Source organism: Anolis sagrei, chromosome 3, assembly GCF_037176765.1.
Source record: "Anolis sagrei isolate rAnoSag1 chromosome 3, rAnoSag1.mat, whole genome shotgun sequence".
NCBI classification, from domain to species: domain Eukaryota; kingdom Metazoa; phylum Chordata; class Lepidosauria; order Squamata; family Dactyloidae; genus Anolis; species Anolis sagrei.
The window spans coordinates 30,598,987-30,621,450 of NC_090023.1; the positions used below are offsets into that span (position 1 = coordinate 30,598,987).

Genomic DNA, 22,464 nt, shown 5'->3' on the forward strand with positions numbered 1-22,464 from the left:
TATATGTCATAATAAACAATGTGAAGCCTTTTTAAAAAGGTATGCAATCTAATTTAAAAGGGGATATGATGAATAAAGGCACCAGTACAAATGTTAGTGGCCTAACTAACTACAGTAAATCCATTAAAGCAATGCTAACTTGATCAATTCACCCTGGTACAATTTTCATTTAGTCGATAGAGCTACTCTGCCTGGACCAACAACTGAATTTAGGCCAGAGTTTTCAATGAAAGTGAAATAACATTATTGTAAGCCATTGTCTCCACACTAAGATCTTAAATGAAAAGCACAAATACTACTGCAGTGTATGTGGGTTAAGAAGATGTAACATTATGACATTTAATGATTGAACAAGTGGTCAGTCTGTAAACAATTTCCCTCCCCCCCCCCCCCTTAAAAACCCATGTGGCTCTCCTGGGATTTACATCACACATTGATTTTTTTAGCTGGAAGCTAGTCCTGTGTGGCTTTACTATTTGATTTTTCCCAACAACACAGAGAAGCCTTGTTGTATGGATAGTATTTTTTTAACCTGGGACAAACAAGTATAACATAGCCACTTTTCCTCATGAGGAAGTTGAGACGTTTACATAGGCGAATTGTACAGAACATATATTTTAACAATTTAACAAAAAAGAGATAAAGAATTTCATATGTAATTACCCTCGTGCCCTACTTGTTTCCATCCCTTTTCCACTATTTCTTCATGCCTCCCATTCACCCCCCCCCCCCCCTCTCCGGGAACAGTTATACATTTCCTTTATCATTCATTCTGTTTGTTGGATTGTAAGGATAGTCTGGCTTAATTTCTTATATTTTACTGTTGCCCTTAACCTTGGCTCTCAGTTTTCCCCATTTCCCTTCCCATTTTCCCCTGGGGTATCCATTGGTATATTTATTTTTCCCATCCATGATGTAATCTTGAAGTATATGGTCTGCTAAAAATTTGTACCATTTTTGTATATCCCATTCTTTATGTTCTTTCCATCCTAGGGAAGGGAGACCATAACCAGGCCACAGCTAACATATATTTAGTCATCTTGCCCCAATCTTTATTGTGTTGTACGAATATTACAGAGTGAGAATTTTTCATCTGGAATTTTGAAATCCAAAATACTTCAAAATCCAAAACTGCCCAAAAGGGAGACTTAAGGATGCATTCATACTGAAGAATGAATGCAGTTTCAGACCACCTTAACTGCTATGGATAGATGCTGTGCAATTGCTGGAACTGTAGCCTAGTGAGGCACCAGTACTCTTAGGCAAAGAAGGCAAAATGCCTTGTTAAGCTTCAACTTTCATAGTTCCATAGCACTGAACCTTAGCTGTTTAGGTGGTGTCAAATTGAGTTAATTCTACAGTGTAGATGCACCTTAAAATAGTAAAATTGTTTTTTCATTGTCTTTACATCAAGTGTTTTATGCACAAAAATATTATATATAAAATTACTCTCAGGCTATGCGAATCTGTTATATATGAAACATAAATGAATTTCGCATTTGGGCATGGGCTGCACCTCTGAGATAAGCATTATGTATATTTAAGTATTCCAAAATAAAAAAAATAAATCTGAAATGTGGACTATTTCATTTTGGATAAGGGATGCTCAACCTGAAAGATCTGAACCAAAGTGGAAAACGACGTCTTCTCTCACAATTTTTGGGCCACAACTCCCACAATTCCATTTAACAGATGGCCTTTCAAGGCAATCTCTGTCCTCAGTTTGCACTTCCGTTCCATTCCACACTGTTACCCTTCCGGAATGTGTTTCCATGGGGATGGAGCCACAAACCCCAAAGATCTCAGTTCCTATCATGCTCCAGTCTCTGACTTCTACCGCTGGAATGTCATCAAGCCAGGCTTCAAACTCTAGGTCCCATCAGGCACCAAAACAATCCAGAGACCCTTAACTCCAGCTTCCTTTTAAAAAATAATGACAACTTTTCACTACATTAAATAAAAATCTAGGAGAAGAAATATGACTTTCAACGTTATCAGCTGCTATAATTGCATATATTTAATATAATTAAATGGCTGCAACTTTCACTGCTCCAAACTACAGTTCCCAACATGCACCAAAATTACCCAGACACCCTTACCCACAACTTCCTTTTTAATATTTTCCTGTAAAATATAATTACAAGTTTTCACTACAGTGAAATACTCTAGAAAACAAAGGAAAATATTACTTGCAACCTCTAAACGTTTTCCTTGTAACAAATAATTATAACCTTTCACCACATTAAAAACAATCCAGATTTTCTTTCTTTTTAAAAAATGACTTACAACCTCCTTGTCATCATCTCTTGTTGATACATCAATTCTACGGCAACAACTTCCAACCTTTTGTATTTTTTTCCTTTTAAAAATAAGTTTTCACTCCATTGAAAGAATCCAGAAAATAAAGAAACATGTTGCAATCTTTTAACTTTCACTACATTAAAACATCAAGACATAAAAAATGGTTTGCAATTTTCTAATCAGCATCTATTATTGCAAAGACATCTTCCAATCTTTTTTCTTTTTTGAATTTTTGATTTTCCACTACATTAAAAGAATTTACAAGATAAAGAAAAAAATGTACTTTTAACCTAATTAACAGCTATGGGTCCTTTCAGACAGGCCCTATAGTATCTCAAGAGAAGCTCGGCTTGTCATTGAACATCGAGAAAACCAAAGTGCTCTTCCAGCAGTCACCAGTCAATACCTCTCCAATGGCGTAACTTAGAAAATGTTGATCATTTCCGCTACCTTGGCAGCCACCACTCCACAAAAGTCAACACTGACACTGAAATTCAACACCGCCTGAGCTCTGAGAGTGCAGCATTTTTCTGCATGAAGCAGAGTGTGTTCGAGGACCGGGACATCCATAGGGATACCAAGGTACTTGTTTATAAAGCTATTGTCCTCCCAACCCTGCTATATGCCTGCAAAACATGGACTGACTACAGATGTCACATGCAACTCCTGGAACGATACCATCAGTGCTACCTCTGGAAAATCCTGCAAATCTCTTGGGAAGGCAAGCGGACAAATGTCAGCGTGCAGGAAGAAGCAAAGATCACAAGCATTGAAGTGATGGCCCTCCGCCATCAACTCCGCTGGACTGGCCATGTTGTCTGGATGCCTGACCACCCAAAGCAGTTGCTGTATTCCGAACTCAAGAACAGAAAAAGGAATGTTGGAAGACATTTAAAGATGGGCTCAAAGCCAACCCTATGCGGTCAGTGGTTCCCTTGATGTATGACAAGAACACTTTTCCTCTGGGTGGATCTTCATCTTTACTCTCGTGGCTTGTTCTCGGTCTTGCAGCTCTTCTGATGTCTGAGGTGGAGTATCCATTGGCCTGGAGAGCACAGTTGAGGTGGTTCAGTTCATCTTGAAGGAGGTGGGGTTCGCAGATTCTTTTTGCACTGTCTGCCAAGGCTTTAATTGGTGCTTCTTTTTTGACTTGTGTATTTATTTCTCGTGTCAGGGCAGCCAGTCAATTATATTACATTTCTAACAGAACAAAGCAAACAAACAGAGAAAATACAAAATGTGTGAGTTTGGTAGTTGATTAAATGTCCTTTGATCAGTATCTGGCCACTTGGAGCGCTTCTGGTGTTGCTGCAAGAAGGTCCTCCATTGTGCATGTGGCTGGGCTCAGGGTGCATTGCAGCAGGTGGTCAGTTGTTTGCTCCTCTCCACACTTGCATGTCGAGGATTCCACTTTGTAGCCCCATTTCTGAAGGTTGGCTCTGCATCTTGTGGTGCCAGAGCGCAGTCTGTTCAGCACCTTCCAAGTCGCCCAGTCCTCTGTGTGACCAGGGGGGAGTCTCTCATTTGGTATCAGCCATTGGTTGAGGTTCTGGGTTTGAGCCTGCCACTTTTGGACTCTCGCTTGCTGAGGTGTTCCAGCGAGTGTCTCTGTAGATCTTAGAAAACTATGTCTGGATTTAAATCGTTGACGTGCTGGCTGATATCCAAACAGGGGATGAGCTGGAGATGTCTCTGCCTTGGTCCTTTCACTATTGGCTGCCACTTCCCGGCGGATGTCAGGTGATGCGATACCGGCTAGACAGTGTAATTTCTCCAGTGGTGTAGGGCGCAGACACCCCGTGATAATGCGGCATGTCTCATTAAGAGCCACATCCACTGTTTTAGTGTGGTGAGATGTGTTCCACACTGGGCATGCATACTCAGCAGCAGAGTAGCACAGCGCAAGGGCAGATGTCTTCACTGTATCTGGTTGTGACCCCCAGGTTGTGCCAGTCAGCTTTGGTATGATATTGTTTCTAGCATCCACTTTTTGCTTGATGTTCAGGCAATGCTTCTTGTAGGTAAGAGCACGGTCCAGAGTGACTCCCAGGTATTTGGGTGTGCTGCAATGCTCCAGTGGGGTTCCTTCCCAGGTGATCTTCAGAGCTCAGGATGCTTCTCTGTTCTTGAGATGACTTGGGTGATGGTTGGAGTTTTTATGTAGATATCTATCTCTGTGTGTGGGTTTTCTGTAAATGTGTGTATGTGTGTTGGTATGGAGGAGACGTGGTTTTAAAAAGGGATTTTTCAGAGATTTCCCCAATGCCCATATGTCATGATTTACTGCCATATTGGCCTATTTCTGCAGTAGGCCTATATTCACAGAAAATGCTGATTGTTTGAGAAATCAATGCTCCAAAGAAGTTAGTATTCAAGGATAACAGTATATCTGGACAAATCCAGCTAGCTGTTGGCTAGTTAGAACCCCCAAGTTTCCCAGTCACTCTGAAGCCATGTTTGCAACAGGCTAACAGATAAGGTACAGTCATGGTCAGAGAACAATGGACCATATTTATGATATAGTTGTGCCATTGTTAGGATCCCACGTGTGCTATAATGTCAATCAAAATCATAAACAAATAATGAACAACTGCATAGCTAGCTTAGACCAATGAAATGATTTGTCTTTGGGAACCAATGAAAATGTATATTATATTTACTATAAATGCTCTACAGCCCCATTGGGGTTGCGACAAACCCTTTGATTGCATCCCTGTATGCTTGTTTGTCGTTATTGCTATGGCCACGCAATAATAAATAGGTTTTTTTTGCAGTTTAAAGGATTCAACTTTTGTGGTGTCCATCCTTGCCCTCCCTACTGGAAAGGGGGCTTCTGCCTTTTGGGAAATACTGGGTTGTTGTAGGTTTTTCCGGGCTATATGGCCATGTTCTGGAGGCAATTTTTCTCCTGACGTTTCGCCTGCATCTATGGCAAGCATCCTCAGAGGTAGTGAGGTCTGTTGGAAGTAGGGAAAATGGGTTTATATATCTGTGGAATGACCAGGGTAATGTTTCAGCTGATCACCTTGATTAGCATTCAATGGCCTGGAAGCGCCTGGGGGGAATCTCTTGTTGAGAGTGAATTGATGTGCTTGATTGTTTCCTCTCTGTTGTTTTGCTGTTGTAATTTTTGAGTTTTTTAATACTCTTAGCCAGATTTTGTTCATCTTTATGGTTTCCTCCTTTCTGTTGAAATTGTCCACTTGCTTGTGGATTTCAATGGCTTCTCTGTGTAGCCTGACATTTTGGTTGTTGGTGTGGTCCAGCATTTCTGTGTTCTCAAATAATATGCTGTGTCCAGGTTGGTTCATCAGGTGCTCTGCTATGGCTGACTTCTCTGGTTGAAGTAGTCTGCAGTGCCTTTCATGTTCCTTGATGCGTGTCTGGGCAATGCTGCATTTGGTGGTGCCTATGTAGACTTTTGGAAAATATTTTGGTTTCGTTGCCCTTACAGGTATGCAATTTTACCTAACTTTTTGCTGTGGGAGGGGCTGCAGACCATTAGGAGATTTTTTTGCCTTGATATTCTGTGATATAGGGCTGTGTGGACTAAGCCCCCTTCCACACAGTTGAATAAAATCCCACATTTTCTGCTTTGAACTGGAATATATGGCAGTGTGGACTCTGATATCCCAGTTCAAAGCAGATATTGTGAGATCTTCTGCCTTGGTATTCTGTGTGGAAGGGACCAAGCAAACTCCACTTTGCATCTTTCTCTCCGCGTGGTGCATGCTGGGGAAAGTGCTTCACTGGAGGGGCGTGGCCTAAAAGGCCGGTCGGCTTCCACGTGGTGCCGAAGGAGTGAGGAGAGGGGAGGGGCGACTTTACGACAGCGCTCTCCTTTTGCGGCAGTGCCGTATTCCGAGGAGCGAGATACCGGCTCTTGTGGCGCTTGGGGGTCTCTCTTCAGCCGGCTGAGGGAACAAGAAGGAGGAGGAGGAGAAGGAAGAGGAGGAGGAGGACTAAAGAGGAGGAGGAAAGAGGCCGCGGCCCCCTCAGCCTCCGCACCCTTGGGCCTTTTTTCCTTCCTAGCAACGCCGCCGCCCTTTCCTCCCTCCCTCCCTTCCTCTCACCTGGATGGTCCGCGTCGCGGGGCCTCCTCCTCTTCCTCCTCCTCCTCCTCCTCCCCGGTTCCTGAGGCGAAGGCCAGGAGTCCAGGCCTCTGAATGAAGATGGACTATGACTTCAAGGTGAAGCTGACCGGGGAGCGCGAGCGAGTGGAGGACCTCTTCGAGTACGAGGGCTGCAAGGTGGGCAGGGGCACCTACGGGCACGTCTACAAGGCCAAGCGGAAGGACGGGTGAGTGAGTGAGTCGGGCCAGCAGCCTTCTTCCCGGGGTGGAGGCCTGGATGGCCATCCCATGGCCGCCTTGTTTCCATCTAGAGACAGGCATGGGCCAATTTGGGCCCTCCAGGTGCCTTGGACTCCAACTCCCATCATTCCTAACAGCCTCAGGCCTCTTCCTTTCCCCCCTCAGCCAATTTGGGACCTCCAGGTGTTTTGGACTCCAACTCCCACCATTCCTAACAGACTCAGGACCTTTCCTTTTCTCCTCAGCCAAATTGGACTTTCCAGGTGTTTTGGACTTCAACTCCCACCATTCCTAACAGCCTCAGGCCCCTTCCTTTTCCCCCTCAGCCGCTTATGCGGCTGAGGGGGAAAAGGAAAGGGCCTGAGGCTGTTAGGAATGGGTCCTGAGTCCACACTCCCATATATTCCGGTTCAAAGCAAAAAATGTGGAAGGGGCCTTAATTAAATACAAAGCAAATGGAGTTGGGCCTAGCTTATCCGTCTGAACATAGCTCTCCTTATGAACCATCCAGGAATCTAAGATCCTCTGGGGAGGCCCTGCTCTCAGTCCTGCCTTCTTATACATATCTGTATAAATAAAAATATAATGTTCGTTTGTGGGGTTAACAGAACTCAAAAACCACTGCACGGATTGGCACCAAATTTGGACACAATACATCTACTACCCCAAGGAGTGGCCATCACTCAAAAAGCATGGGTTTTGTCATTTGGGATTTGTAGTTCTTGGGATTTACAGTTCACCTACAATCAAAGAGCATTCTGAACCCCACCAATGATGGAATTGAACCAAAGATGACACACAGGACTCCCACAACCAGCAGAAAATTCTGGAAGGGGTTGGTGGGCATAGACCGTGAGTTTGGGGTTTTTAGTTCACCTACATCCAGAGAGCACTGTGGACTCAAACAATGAAGGATCTAGATCAAACTTGCCACAAATACTCCATATGCCCAAATGTGAACACTGGTGGAGTTTGGGGGAAATAGACCTTGACATTTGGGAGCTGTCGTTGCCGGGATTTATAGTTTTTATTGTACTTATATTTTAATGTGTAATGGTGATGCACTATGCTGTTTTGTATATTACTGTATATGAAAACATGTTGTGAACCAGACTGAGTCCCTCCTTGGAGGTGAGAAGACCGGTATGTAAAACTTCTAAATAAATAAATAAATAAATATAAAACTTCTAAATAAATAGTTCACCTACAATTAAGAGCATTCTGAACCCCACAAACGACAGAATTGGGGCAAATTTCCCACACAGAACCCCCATGACCAACAGAAAATACTTAAGGCCATCCAGACTAACTCTCTTCACCAGGGCAAGAAAATCTAATCAAAGCCCTCCTGACAAAGAGACATTCAGCCATAGATATAGATATATATGATTCACACACAGAGAGATATAATATCCTAGATGTGAAAGGGACCCCTAAAGAAGGACAATAATATGTTGCATGTTCCAGAATGGGCAAATCAGATACTCTCCACTTCAACACTGACAAAGAAACAGCAAGAAATACTGTTTACCCACAAGCAGAAAGACATTACATATATTAGAAACCATTACTTTATTTTCCAGATCACCAGACTGGGCAACAGCAACGCGTGGCAGGGGACAGCTAGTAATATAATAATAACTTTATTTTTATACTCTGCCAACCATCTCCCCTAGGGGACTCGGGGCAGCTTAAAGGGACACGCCCAAGATTACAATTGAAACACACATGTAAAACAATTTAACCATTCAAAACATCAAATAAAACAAATAGCGACACAATTGAAAGCAATATCAAAAACAATACGGCTGCAAGAAACATAACTGAGGTACAGATTCAATGAGTGCAATACATTTTTACAGGAGTGCAGGAAAGTGCAAAAATACAGTCAACTGGGCAGGAAATACTGTCATAAAGCACATTGAGGTAGAACGTATGCCAGTGTAAAATGCGGGCCGGTGTAAAGTGTGGAACTTCAAGTAGAGACAAGAAAGTTACTGGTGAGCTGCTTAGTTCACAGATTCGTTTGGCGGGGACGAGAGACAGGGCCTTTTCAGCGGTGGTCCCTCGGCTGTGGAACGCCCTCCCTAGGGACATTAGATCTGCCCCCACCCTCTTAATATTTCGCAAAAAAGTTAAAACCTGTTTTTTTGAGCAGGCTTTCTCAAATGCAGTGTAGCAGACAAACCCTGATCTCGGAACGACTGGACAATGCAATTGGAGAATTATTTTGGTAATGAGATGCAGAGGATCTATGTTTTTATCAGTTTTATTATTTACTGAATTTTATTTATTTATTTAAAACATTTATATTCTGCCCTTCTCACCCCCAAGGGGACTCAGGGTGGGGCACAGCATATATATGGCAAACATTCACTGCCGGGACACAAATTCTTATATACATACATAAACATTAAAAACATTTATCAAAATTTTAAAGTACACCATTTAAAACAGTCCTAGTCGTCCACATCAAATCTAATTTTCCTGGTCATCTTTCCTATTGCCACTTTATTGCCCTGTCCCGAAAGCTTGGTCCCACAGCCAAGTTTTTACCATCCTTCTAAAGGACAGGAGAGAGGGGGGCGACCTGATCTCACCAGGAAGGGAGTTCCATAGCCGGGGAGCAATCACCGAGAAGGCCCTGTCTGTCGTCCCCACCAATCGTGCCTGTGACAATGGCAGGACAGAAAGCAGGGCCTCCCCGAAGGATCTTAATCTCCGTGATGGTTCATAGGTTATGTTGTGTTATGTTATGTTAAATATTTCAACTGCTTTTATGTTATTGTGGGCATCGAATTGTGTCGTTTTGTAAACCGCCCTGAGTCGCCCTCGGGCTGAGAATAATGTATTTTAGAGCCCTCCCAGAGAGGTCTTATATCCCAGGATCTGAGCCCAGCTTTCTGCTTTAAACTGGATTATTTGAGTCCCCGCAGCCAGGTAATTTGGGAAAAACGGAAAACCTCGAATCTGATACTGAGATACTATGGGGCCTGTCTGAAAGTGCCCATAGAAGATGATAAAGGTAAAGGTTTGCCTGAGCTGAGCTGCTTAACTTGCTGACTGAAAGATTGGCGGTTATTGACTTAGATGAAAGGTTAGATCATCAAGTTTGCAGACGACACCAAATTGGGAGGGATAGTCAATACCCCAGAAGACAGGAGCAGAATTCAAAACAATCTCAACAGATTAGAGAGATGGGCCAAAATTAACAAAATGAAGTTCAACAGTGACAAATGCAAGATACTCCACTTTGGCAGGAAAAAAATGAAATAGATAGCTCAGCTGTTGTGGAGGTTAAGACATTTGTAGTTCTCTGGGTTTTTGCTGGTTTTTTTTAAAAAAAAATAATTGTCATTTTTATTAGGACAGATTATTTGCTGACAATTCTCAGCAATAACTGCAACCTTAAACTCCCACTATATTACTATTATTATTAGACATCCAATCAAAAAAGTGACTATATATTTATTATTGTAGTCTTTTGTGTATATGTTTTGGTCATTTCTCCAATGATGGGCATTGTCATACAAGCTGAAGTGTTTGCACCTTGGATGGTTTTGACATAGATGGTGGGAAAGATAACAATAGAGGAAATTCTATTTTTTATCCCTAATCTTTTGCTTTATTTTTAAAAAAATATTTTAGTATCATAGTAAATAGTAAAATACCACTTTGTACTGAAATGTTATTTAGCACCTTGGAGATCTTCTTTAGAGTTCAGAAGTAAACAAGAAATTGATTCATTGCCCAATCACATGGAAACCATAACTCTAAGAAAAATAGTGGTAAAAATAAATGCCAGTATAAAAACCATGGCAAAGCATAGGGACACACCATACCCCCCACTTTACAATACCTTCTAGGGCAGATCCAAGAAATCATTGTGTGCATCACCAACAGTCCCCTCAAACTAATGAAGAAGAACCGAGTGACAGTGAATGAGTGGATGTGGAAGCAACATTAAAAAGAATAAAAAGGGCTTTTTGGTCATGTCTGTTAGCAAAAGGGGAGGCATGATGACCATGTCTTAGGCAGAAAAAATGAAATGCAAAGATACAGACTGGGTGATGATGCCTGGGTCGACAGCAGCACATATGAAAAAAATCTTGAAGTTCTCATGGACAAGTTAAAAATGAGCCAACAATGTTTTGTGGCAGCTTAAAAATCCAATGGGATTTTGGCCACCATAAATCGGAGTATAGTGTCTAGATCCAAGGAGGTCATGCTACATATCAGGTATTTGTGCCAAATTTGATCCAGTGAATGAAAATGCATCCTGCGTATCAGATATTTATATTACAATTCATAACAGTAGCAAAATTACAGTTAGGAAGTAGCAACGAAAATAATTTTATGGGTTGGGGGTCACCACAACATGAGGGGTTGTGGCATTAGGAAGGTTGAGAACCACTGCGCTAAATGGTTATGATCTGTAAAATGTCATGCTTTTCTAAAACATCTGGAGGCCAGCAAGTTGCCCATCCCAACTTTAAGATGTCACATGAAAACTAAACACCCATCTACTTGATGTAATCGGCTTAACTGAGACACTTTGGCTGCTCTGACATAACAGAAGGGAATGAGGGAGAGAAAGGGCCTGCCTTATGCCCACGCACACACTTGTGGCTCTCTCCGTGTGAGCAAACCATAGTAAGGCTGATACCATGTTACTATGAGATGAAGTGGGGAGGACAGCACTAGGATATATCTATACCAGGCATGGGGCAACTTGGGCCCTCCATAGAATCATAGAGTTGGAAGAGATTTTGTGGGTCATCCAGTCCAACCCCCTGCCAAGAAGCAGGAAAATCGCAGTCAAAGCACCCCTGACAGAATACTGGTGGGGTTGGCCGGGATTGATTTTGTCATTTGGAAGTTGTAGTTGCTAGGATTTATACTTAACCTACAATCAAAGGGCATTCTGAACTCCATGAACGATGGAATCAAACCAAATATGGCACACAGAACTCCCATGACTAACAGAAAATACTGAAAGGGTTTGGTGGGCATTGACCTTGAGTTGTGGAGTTGTAGGTCACCAACATCCAGAGAGCACTGTAGACTCAAACAATGATGGATCTGGACCAAACTTGGCACGAATCCTCAATATGCCCAAATGTGAACACTGGTGGAGTTTGGTGGAAAATATATCTTGACATTTGGGAGTTGTAGTTGCTGGGATTTATAGTTCACCTGCAATCAAAGACCATTCTGAACTCCACCAACGATAGAATTGATCCAAACTTCCGACACAGAACCCCCATGACCAACAGAAAATACTGTGTTTTCTGAAGGTCTTTGGTGACCCATCTGACACCCCCGTGAGATCCCCTAGGGGTCCCTATCCCCAGGTTGAGAACTGCTGATCTAGAGAATGCCATTTGGTCCATTTGGTCTTTTTGAGATGACCCAAAAACCTGTCTGAGTATAATCTTTTCTAGTGGTAGACAACCAAATGTAATTATGCAAGGCAATTTGCTTCAGTTGTTAGACTGAGTAACTTGTTGTCTCTGGACTGTTAGGAAACACAATATGTCAGTGCATAAAAATATCCATTCTTTGGAAGTGTTTTTCAGTGCCCAAAAATATATCTACTCTCCCATAAAACAGCTTGTTTTATATTATGCACTCAAGAGACAAAATAAAGTAGACTTTGGTAAAAATAACCTTTCTATTGGTTTACTCACAGCCTTCATGGGTTCATCATGCATCATAAAATGCAAATTGATGCTTCTGTTCGATGATTGATGTTTTGCTTTTTGTCTGATACAACAGGTTGCTTTTTAAAAATTTTAGTTGTTAAGTCATAATTTATTTTTATTTGTTGGGTCACCAAATTTCATTACTATGGGTGTATTGTTGTATTCGGGCATTGAATGTTTGCCTTTTGTGTTTGGAAACCACCCTGAGTCCCTCCGGGAGTAGGGCAGAATATAAATAAAGTATTATTATTATGTATAGGTACATAACTTATCAGTCAGTTACAGATATGTCAGAGCGAATCACATGGTTTGCAGCTCCTCCACAATCTTTCAAGAAAAACATATAGCAAGGAAAGAAAGCAGCATAACAGAACATATATATAATAATAAGTAAGCAACAGGATTATAAACAAATTATTAGAGGAGGCTTGAAGAAGGTTATAATTTCCAACAAGATGTTGCTGCACGTTCTTGCTTATCAGTCTTAACCAGCATAATTACTAGAGCAGCCCACAATGCTAAGTAAGTAAAACTTTATCTACATCCCACCCTATCTCCCTGTGGGAATTCAAAGTGGCTTACAACATAAAAGGCAAATATTCAGTGCTATAAAAATACAATAATAAATTAAACAATACAACTAAGTAATATAAAACATACAAACAATATAAAACATCCAAACAAGCAATAAAGCAATAATAACAAAGTATATTACGATAACATTCTCCAAAATCCATATAAGGCTCCCAACATCCCCCCCCTCCCCCCGAGCACGACATTGTGTGCAAGCTTTTAAAATCCCATCATCATTATGGTGATATGTTTTAATATGTGTATTTTACAAAGTGTTTTCAAATCATTTTGTGTTTGCTTATAAGTTACAGTAATGCTGTAACTTGTCTCGAGCCGTGAGGAGAGGCGGTCAAGAAATAAAGCTTTTGTTATTAATAGCACTTAAAGTGTTTCAAAAAGTTGGAAGGAATAAGAGAGGATTGGGGGATATGAAAGACCAAAAAGCAAATAAAGATAAAAAAAAGTTTTGATTATCAAATCTTTACCACTCCTTATCTTGAGTTGTGGTGAGGAAATAATATAAAATATAGGTAGAGATATTTCTCTGTTCCACATCAGCATAACAACATTCTGCATGTGAGCTTTTGCAGTTCAAAGCTTGTTTATGACACAATCTTTAGAAAATGTAAAAGCTCCCTTATTACAAGTGATATTATTTCATCAATTTCTTCTGAAAAGGTCTTGATGATAGAGAGAGGCCTCTCCGTATCTTACTGTCTGAATTTTTTCAGCCAAGGTAGCAGAGGTGGGGCTGAATCTTTTCTGTGGATGTGGCAAGGATAAAACCTGGTGCATTTGTATGTAAAACTCTGCTTTGCAGTAATTTGTGGAACTTCCTTAGGCAGAAATGTGTATTCTGATCTTTTGTTCTTCCAGTCTATATTATACCTCGGCTATACACTGTCTATACATGTTACCTTTCTATTATCTATTTTTGTGTTCCTTTTTCTCTCCCTACCTACTAGTTTTCCTTCTCTACAATCTTCCTTGCTACTACATGCTTAATTACTAATGGTGCCCCTCCCTTGCCATCTTTGGTAAAGCTGTTGGCAATGCATCCACAGTGTTTTTTCACTCTCTTGGCTTTAATCTGAATTTATCTTTTATTGCGCTTCAATGCTGGATTTAATAGTTACCATCAACTGACTGTTTCTCTCTCTGACTTCCAACAGTATTGCAATTCAGAATTGTTTTTCTTCCTGCAAGTGTCTGTGAAAGGGTGGATAGTGAGGTCACCCTAATAATAAGATGAAAGCTATTTAAAGTATCTCCAGAACATGCCCTGTCTTCTCCTATTTATCTTCTAACAGTAGTTGTCTGTGTAGTTAACTATTAACAATGCCTCTTGTCTTACCATTAGTACATTCTTGAGTTCATACTTGGCCTCCTTGGGTAACTCCGATTTTCTTCCTTGTGTCCCACCCCACCCCACCAGCATTTCTCATCTTACACAGCACACAATATTTCATTATTCAAACTCCTTCAGGTAACAGCCAGCATATATCAGTCTGTAGAAATCCTGTTGTGTAATCTGTTGCAAGAATCCTCTCTCAGTTTTACGCCACACAAAACCCAGACTTTTTGCCAAACAACGTTGGATTTCCATGATTTGCCACCTTCCTTGGAAGCTCTCTTTTTGTCCCAATAGTATTTGGTCCCCCCCCCCCCCGATATATATCAGATTTCCCCATTGTTGTTGGTGAAAACATGGAATCAGAATAAGAATTTTCCACAAAAATAATTTGGGAAATAAACCTAATAGAGAAGAATTTCTAGCCACAATTACCAGTTTTTAATACCTAATGCATTTTGCATTGCCTGATAAAAGTTAATATACTAACTGCTTCACAATATTTTAACAATATATCTTGGAGGTTTAAGTTGATTGTACAGATGTACTTCAAATTAGATCTTGGAAATAGTATGTCATATCTTATAGTTACGCAATTTTATCAATCTTTAGATAAAAGAGGTATTGCCTCTGCTATTAACTTCTCAGGTTCAATTGCTGTATGTCTAAAAGCTCACAAGGTCTGCCTTTTATTTGAAGTCTGCAAGTAATGGCGATAAGTAAAATGTTTTGATTCAGTTTTCAACTCCAGTTAGTATGTACATTGTACCTTAATGACTTTGTGATTTCAGGTATTGATTTCTAAGCAGATAATAGGGTTTTTTTTAGAGTGATTCAGCATTATTCATAAAATTGCTTTTTATTATTTGTCATGATTTAATGAAAGCCTTAAACATTTTATATAGATTTAAAGGGGAACAATATATTGCTGCAGGTTTGCATCCTGGGCCAGGTCCTGTTCAACATCATTATTAATGACTTAGATGAAAGCATGATCATCAAGTTTGCAGACGACACCAAATTGGGAGGGATAGCAAATACCCCAGAAGACAGGAGCAGAAATCAAAATGATCTTAACAGATTAGAGAGATTCTTGGCCAAACTAACAAAATGAAGTTCAATAGGGACAAATGCAAGACTCTCTACTAAGGAGAAAAAAATGGAAATGCAAAGATACAAAATTGGGGTGTGTGTGTGCCTGGCTTGACAGCAGTACGTGTGAAAAAGATCTTGGAGTCATCATGGACAACAAGTTAAGCATGAGCCAACAATCTCATGTGATGGCAAAAAAAGCTGATGGGATTTTGGCCTGCATAAATAAGGAATATAGTGTCTGGATCCAGGGAAGTCATGGTACCCCTCTATTCTGCCTTGGTTAGACCATACCTGGAATACTGTGTCCAATTCTGGGTACCGCAGTTGAAGTGAGATGTTGACAAGCTGGAATGTGTCCAGAGGAGGGCGACTAAAATTATCAAGGGTCTGGAGAACAAGCCCTATGAGGAGCAGCTTAAAGAATTGGACATGTTTAGCCTTCAGAAGAGAAGACTGAGAGGAGACTTGATGAGGTCCGTGTATAAATATGTGAGGGGAAGTCATAGGGAGGAAGGAGCAAGCTTGTTTTCTGCAGCCCTGGAGATGAGGACGCGGAACAGTGGCTTCAAACTACACGAAAGGAGATTCCATCTGAACATTAGGAAGAACTTCCTAACTGTGACAGCTGTTCAGTAGTGGAACTCCCTGCCCCAGACTGTGGTGGAGGCTTTTAAACAAAAGGCTGGATAGCCATCTGTTGGAGGTACTTTGAATGGCCCACAAGGTCTCTTCCAACTCTATGATTCTATGATTGTATATAAGTTTACCCAGTTTCTCCTCCCTCTATTCCTATGCAAGCAGCAAAAGATGTAGCTGTCTTCTGCTGTATATAGGCTGATACCCTCATAGTAGGCTAATAAACATTTTGAAGGCTAGTGACCTTTAGTAAGCGGATTTAATCTTATTTTTTAAATTCATATTCACAACAAGTAATTATCTTTATTAGCACTCTATCATTCCCCACAGAACCTGGATGCAATGTGGTTCAAGTTCCCAGAAAGACAAGTTCCCCTCCTTTTTCAACTCACATCTGTCACCTCTTTGCTTCTTTAGAAATGAATACGGACCAAGATTTTCCAGTGGCAGATTCTGCTTGTTATACATCAGATCTAATATTTTCAAAAAGCAAAGGAAGTCCTGATTTAGGGAATGTGAATACTCACAATTCTAAAAATAAGGAAAGTAGAAAATGAAAGTGACTCAAAAACAAAGTGTTTTAAATTATGCACATTCAACAGATCATTATCCTAGTGTTATAAGCCTGGTATTGTTTTGAATTATAAAACGGGAGACATTCAGAAAAAATTAGCACCAGAGTTACACATGTATAAGTCAACCTTATCTAAGTCAAGGAGAAATTTGGGAGCCAAAATTATGGGTTTTGATATGATCCATGGACAAGCCAAGTGTATGAGGGGAAAAAATCAAGGGGACCAGCCAACCCTTCTGCCATTTCCCTCCCAAGGCATTCAAAAAGGTCAAAAGCAGTGTCAGAGTAGATTGGTGCTTTTTTTAGATTATCTTTGGATGGACTAAGCTCTTGCCTTTTGCTACTCTAGTTGTAGAAGAGGTGGTTCCTTTTTTGATGACACAGTACTGTGGATAAATTGACACAGGATTTTTGGGTTGATTTTTTTTAACAAAATTTCTAAACTTTTACATGTATATATGGTTTAGATGTAACTATATAGCCAGCCAAGATAAAGCTGCTGCAAAGGATCCATCCATCTATCAAAACAGGTTGGGAAAGTGGACAAATGAAGGGGTTGAGTCTGGAAATCACTTCCTCCCCTGATAGAACCTTTTGTGGGTTCAAAGACATCAGCTGGATTCAATCACAAAGGTTTATTTATGCAATGTATATGCATACGCAATTGAAATAAACTTTGAATCACCGTGCCACCCTAACTGTAACCAGTGTTGCTAGATATTTGAGGCTAAGTAGGCTTGAAGCTGATAAGTGCTTGGATGCAAGACTACTATGGATCTTGTGAGGGTAGAAAATAAACCTACTTGAATCTTTGCTGATTGTTCTTAGTCAGGGTTAACAGCAATGGGGTAGAGAAAGTAGATCCTCGTGTTTGTAAGTAGATAAAACAGAGGAAGAACTGAGAATTTTGATCTTCCATCAGGGAGATTTCACCTGAACATTGGAAGGAACTTCCTGACTGTAAGAGCTGATCAGTAGTGGGACCCTCTGTCTCAGAGTGTGGTGGAAGCTCCTTCCTTGGAGGCTGGATGGAAATATGTCAGGGGTACTTTGTGCTTTCCTACATGACAGGAGGTGGGACTAGATGGCCCATGTCGTCTTTTCCACCTCTATTATTCTATGAATCCTATGGAGGAGCACTTTTCTTGTATCCTTTTATACAGAAAGAAGCACAGAAACCAAGTGGACTAACAGGAAGAATGATCAGTTATGTCACCTTTATGTAGTTCAAGGTCACCTGTCACAGTCACTGCTAGGCTACTTTTAATAAATACCATGATTTTTCAAAGCGGATGGTTTTCCAAGATCTAAAAATTATCTCTAAATGTGATTATTTTCCCACTTTGGTTTCTTTTCTACATAAATTATATTAGCAATTAATGTAAAAGTGAATTTTCCTTCCTGATCTGTTTTTATGTGAAAAATATCTTGGCTGCTCTGAATAGGAGTATGACGGTTGGTTGTCCTGGATTTTCCTGCTGTTATGGATTATCAGTCATGATACTTTTCTGAGCCACTTTAAAGTAGGGTTCTCAATCTTTGGTTTTCTAGATATTTTGGAATTCTGCCACCATAGGCTTTGTTTATGGCAAGTTAATGGGTTTGTGGGAACTGAAATCCAAAACAACTGAAGAACTGAGTTTTATCATCATTGCTTTGAAGGTCTGGGAGTTAGGACATTCTACTTTTGTCTTACAGGACAGTTCCAGAATATAATGCTAAGAAACCGTTATTGCTCTGAAGGGAAAGGCCCATTTGATCTCCCACATTTTAAAACATATCCATGGAATTAGTTGTTCAGGTGTCTGGAATACAGTGAACAATGGCATGCTACATTCTTAACTGTTATTATGATAAAGTTTTGAATAAATGTAGCTGTCTAGTTGTGAGACAGGTGTTGAACTAGATTTTTAATTTCTTTTGCTAACCCATTCCCAAAGTAAAAAAAAATACAGATTTATATACCATAATTTATTTATACTTTCCTTTTGGAAATTTATGGACACTCTGGGGTTGTCTGATTTGAACTGTGCATAAAACATAGGAAGAGAGAAGAGGGCAGGAAAACCTTTCTTCCCTAACAAACCACACTTTGGTCAGTTTCAGGGATAGACAGAATGAGGGGCAGACATATGAACTGGAGGATAGTCCCCTAAAAAGGAGAATTGCCAGTACAATTATCAAATCAGACATTCAGTTGCCAAAATGAAATCCAGAGTACAAATCATTACAAATTTGATCTACAGTGACTATCTCCCCTCACCCCCTTTTTCCGTTTTTTTTCCTGTACTCAATTATTTTTAGTGTAAGATTATCATAATGAAGATGATGCCTAGTTGTAAACATCCAATTCCTTCTAAGAATTACAATGTATAACTTAATTTATGTTTTCTTCACCATTGCCAGCAATTTAAAATCTCATGTCAACTTAGCTTGAAAGCTTTTGAGTATTCCAGGAAGTTAAACAACTGGCAGTTCACACTTTACTCATTTAGTATTTGATCTATACCAAGATTTTCATTATTGATTAAATTATAATGACAGCTTCAATTGTCTCTTGAAACTGTTTATCCACAGTTCATCTTAACAGTTGTATATTCTTCAGAGCACTTCTCTATGATGGATTTATTTAAATCACCAAGAGGAGAGGCTGAACATTGATTTCAATCACATACTTTATAATTCTAAAGCATTTTTAGTCTTCAGCCAAGAAAAAGCTCCCAGAGCTGCTATCAAATATTTAAAATCATTCTCTACTGGCTCACATGCAATCTAAAACATGACACAAAAGGGAAGGGGATTGGGAGGGAGGTTGGCAAATCAAATTCTTGCCAGATTTATCTAATTTCATAAAATTCTTGCAACGGACCCAAAGCACAAGATGTTGGACAATCTTGGTGCTCATGTCTTGGGAGAGCCACAAAATGGAAGTGGAATACTAACAACAGAAGGGAGGTATTTTCCTACCACCATAACTGGGCATAGCAGAAAATTGTGGCAGGTAGCAAAGGCAGCACAAATATACCAGTACTGGAGGAGAAGGCAAATAATGCTATTCTTCTCTGTTGTAGGACAAGGATAGGAAGCTGCAACCGTGCAGAACAGCAGCATTCAAAACTAACCATGGGTTTTACATTAGGGATGTAAATATTTGCTTATCCTTGCATGCAAGAGCAAATAACTTCAAAAATTGCTTGCAGTTGGATGAGATTATGAGCTTTTATACGTTTTGGATTTTATTTGTGAAAAACATAATAGTGCAACAAAAAACATACCCATTGGTTTTATGCAAAAACATTTTCCCCAATAAACATTAAATGTCCTTTGTTTTAAGTACTAATATTAGAAAACAAGAGGTGTATTTTGCATGTTGAGACTCCCCATCCCATTGTGCAAAACCTTTGTTCAAACAATTTGAATTGGCAGAGAAGTCCCAAAATGCCAGAAATCTTGCAGCAGTTGACTATTTGTTCAGTAGGGTGACTCAGTGTGTCTAGAATCCCGTCTTATCACAGATAGTAACATTTGTATCTATCCTTTGTATTCCTAATGCATGCATACACTCCTGCTGCTATTAGTGGAGGTGATAGTCACACAGTATTCATTTGCTAAAGGCTGGTTTTACATATGGCCCACTATATTCTGCCAACATGTGTTCCAAAGGGCATCTGGTGCCAAGGCACCATGGGATGGGTGTTTTTGAAAATCATTTATGCCTTGGCAGTTTTCCTGATCATCCTTTCCATAGCACCTTGGCTCTGAGTATTACTCAGGCCAAGTGCTGAGTAACAGCGGTTCTCCAGAGCAGCAGCATATGATCCATAGATAAGTAAATGGTCATTCTGCATAGAGGGGAAAGGACCAGTGAAAAATACTGACACTACTATTTTTCTGGCATTTGAAACGGCCAGAAGTGGTGCCATAGTAGAGATAATAGAAAGAGTAATTGCTTCTTCTAGGTTCTCCTGAGGTGGATGGTACTCTTTCCTTTCACCACTCTACTCAGAGAAGGGGATGGTTCTCTTTTAACTCCTGTCAACACACTCAGATTTTGGGGGCAATTTTTTATTAAAATATCTAGACTTACCCATGAGTATATGCAGTATTATGTTTCATAACTTAGTATAAATTAAATGTATGAAGTAAGGGATCATTTCTAAATTTGTGACTTCTTCAGAGCAACAAATTTCCAAGGGAATTGAATTTTGCCTTACATTTAATTTTATAAATTCTGAATAAAAATGATTATTGTGATACTTTTGTGGGTTTATTGCTCTGTCAAATGCAAGCTGTGAAACTTTCGTGTTTCTGATAATCTCTTGATAACAGTTTCGAAACAGCAACATTTGCTTCATCTATAAGGCAGTGTGAAGGAAAATGCACTTTGAAGTCTGGTGGAAAAAGTAACAAGTTATATGACCACATCCTGAGAGAACACCTTTAATTAGCGATGGCTTATAACGATTCTACATTCTAAAACTAGCAAATGCCTCTTTATATGATAGGTAGTACATTTATGGTTGAGGTATTAGATTTAAAAAAAACTCATATATCTTTATATCACACTTTCTGAAAATATGTTTGTTTTTGTGGTAACATCTCCTTGAAGACAACAACTAACACAGCCAGTATGGTACAGTAGCTAGTGTGTTAATTGTGAGCATGCAGAAATAAGTTAAAAGTTTACTGAATAAGTGCTCTAATCATTATTTCTGGCAAGTTTACTTTTTAGAGTTGTAGCTGAGTTAGAAAAGGGGAAAATGGATGTACTCCTTTGAGCCATTGGAGGAAGGACAGGATAAAAATGGCAACAGAGTTTTATTTGGTGTCTTTTTGGACTCCTGGCTCTGCAGTAACTACTCTTACACAACAGGTAGATCAGGGGTCAGTTTGCCCTAAAGTTTCTAGTGGATAGGGACCAGTAAACCTTTGTCTTCTCAGATTGTCCTGTATCTTTCTAGCTCAAAAGTTGCTAGAAAACTTTAAAAAAATAACTGTCTTTTTGGTATAAAGTATTCCATGTTGTTGTCTAAATTTAGAGTTGAAAGTCTTCTGCAATTCACTTCATACAAAATCTGATTCCAGATCCTTATATATTGCAGGAAAAAAGGCAGAGCTTTTCTCCTGCACAGGTGCTCTCATTGATCATATACTTTAAACAGATACAGTTGTTGACTTAAAAATGTTCCACAAGTTGTTACTTAGCTCACAATGCAGAAGCTTCTTTTTATTATGCTTAGCTAATGGATCTCACTGTTCTTGCTACCCACTGCCCTTTGGGTTATGTTTACTTGCAATAGTGAACTGTATATGTCAAATCCAGTTCTTCTTAGAAAACAGACCTAATCATTCTAAACATAAAATATTTGTACTACAGTAAAATGTGCGGAGTTATTTCTTATTCAAGATCTTCATTAAGAAATGAGTTTTTGGTTGTAATGGGTTTTTTTCCAATAAGGCAATTGGTGTCTGAAAACTGCTGAAGGCTTGGTGTGACCCTAAATGATAGTATGGGAAAATCCCCTTCTCTCTTTCTGCTGACAAGAGCTGTTATTGGGTTAAAAATGGGAGAGGAAGAGATAATGTCTAGATCCAAGCTGCTGTGTTCCTTTCATGTAACACTCTTAAATGGTTCATTTCTTTGGTTCTCAGCTGCCCTGAGTCCCCTTGAGGAGGGAGGGCAGGTTAGAAATAAATTATTATTATTATTATTATTATTATTATTAATTATTATTATTAAAACATTCATTTGCACTTCTTTCAGTGGGCGTCAGTTAAGCATGTCCTTTCTCATGAAGAGATAAATGGGCGTTTTATTGCAAGAGAACAATTTTTAGTGCTTCAGCTGTTTCTGGACACTAACTCCCATCAGCACAATCAGCTTATCCAGTGAAGGGTAATGGGGATTACAGTCTA

The 22,464-nt window shown here is 39.8% G+C and overlaps 1 protein-coding gene across 2 annotated transcripts in view; it reads left to right on the forward strand.

Moving 5' to 3' along the window:
* Positions 1–6,130: 6,130 nt before the first annotated feature.
* The window catches only part of CDK8 (cyclin dependent kinase 8), a 62,216-nt gene continuing 45,882 nt past the window's right edge, over positions 6,131–22,464 (forward strand). The window contains exon 1 of one of the 2 annotated variants that reach the window (XM_060770909.2): positions 6,131–6,601. In XM_060770909.2, the coding sequence (XP_060626892.1) occupies positions 6,468–6,601 (134 nt within the window). In that variant the 5' untranslated portion in view covers positions 6,131–6,467. The remainder of the gene's footprint in view (positions 6,602–22,464) is intronic. The other variant, XM_060770908.2, reaches the window with a different exon arrangement.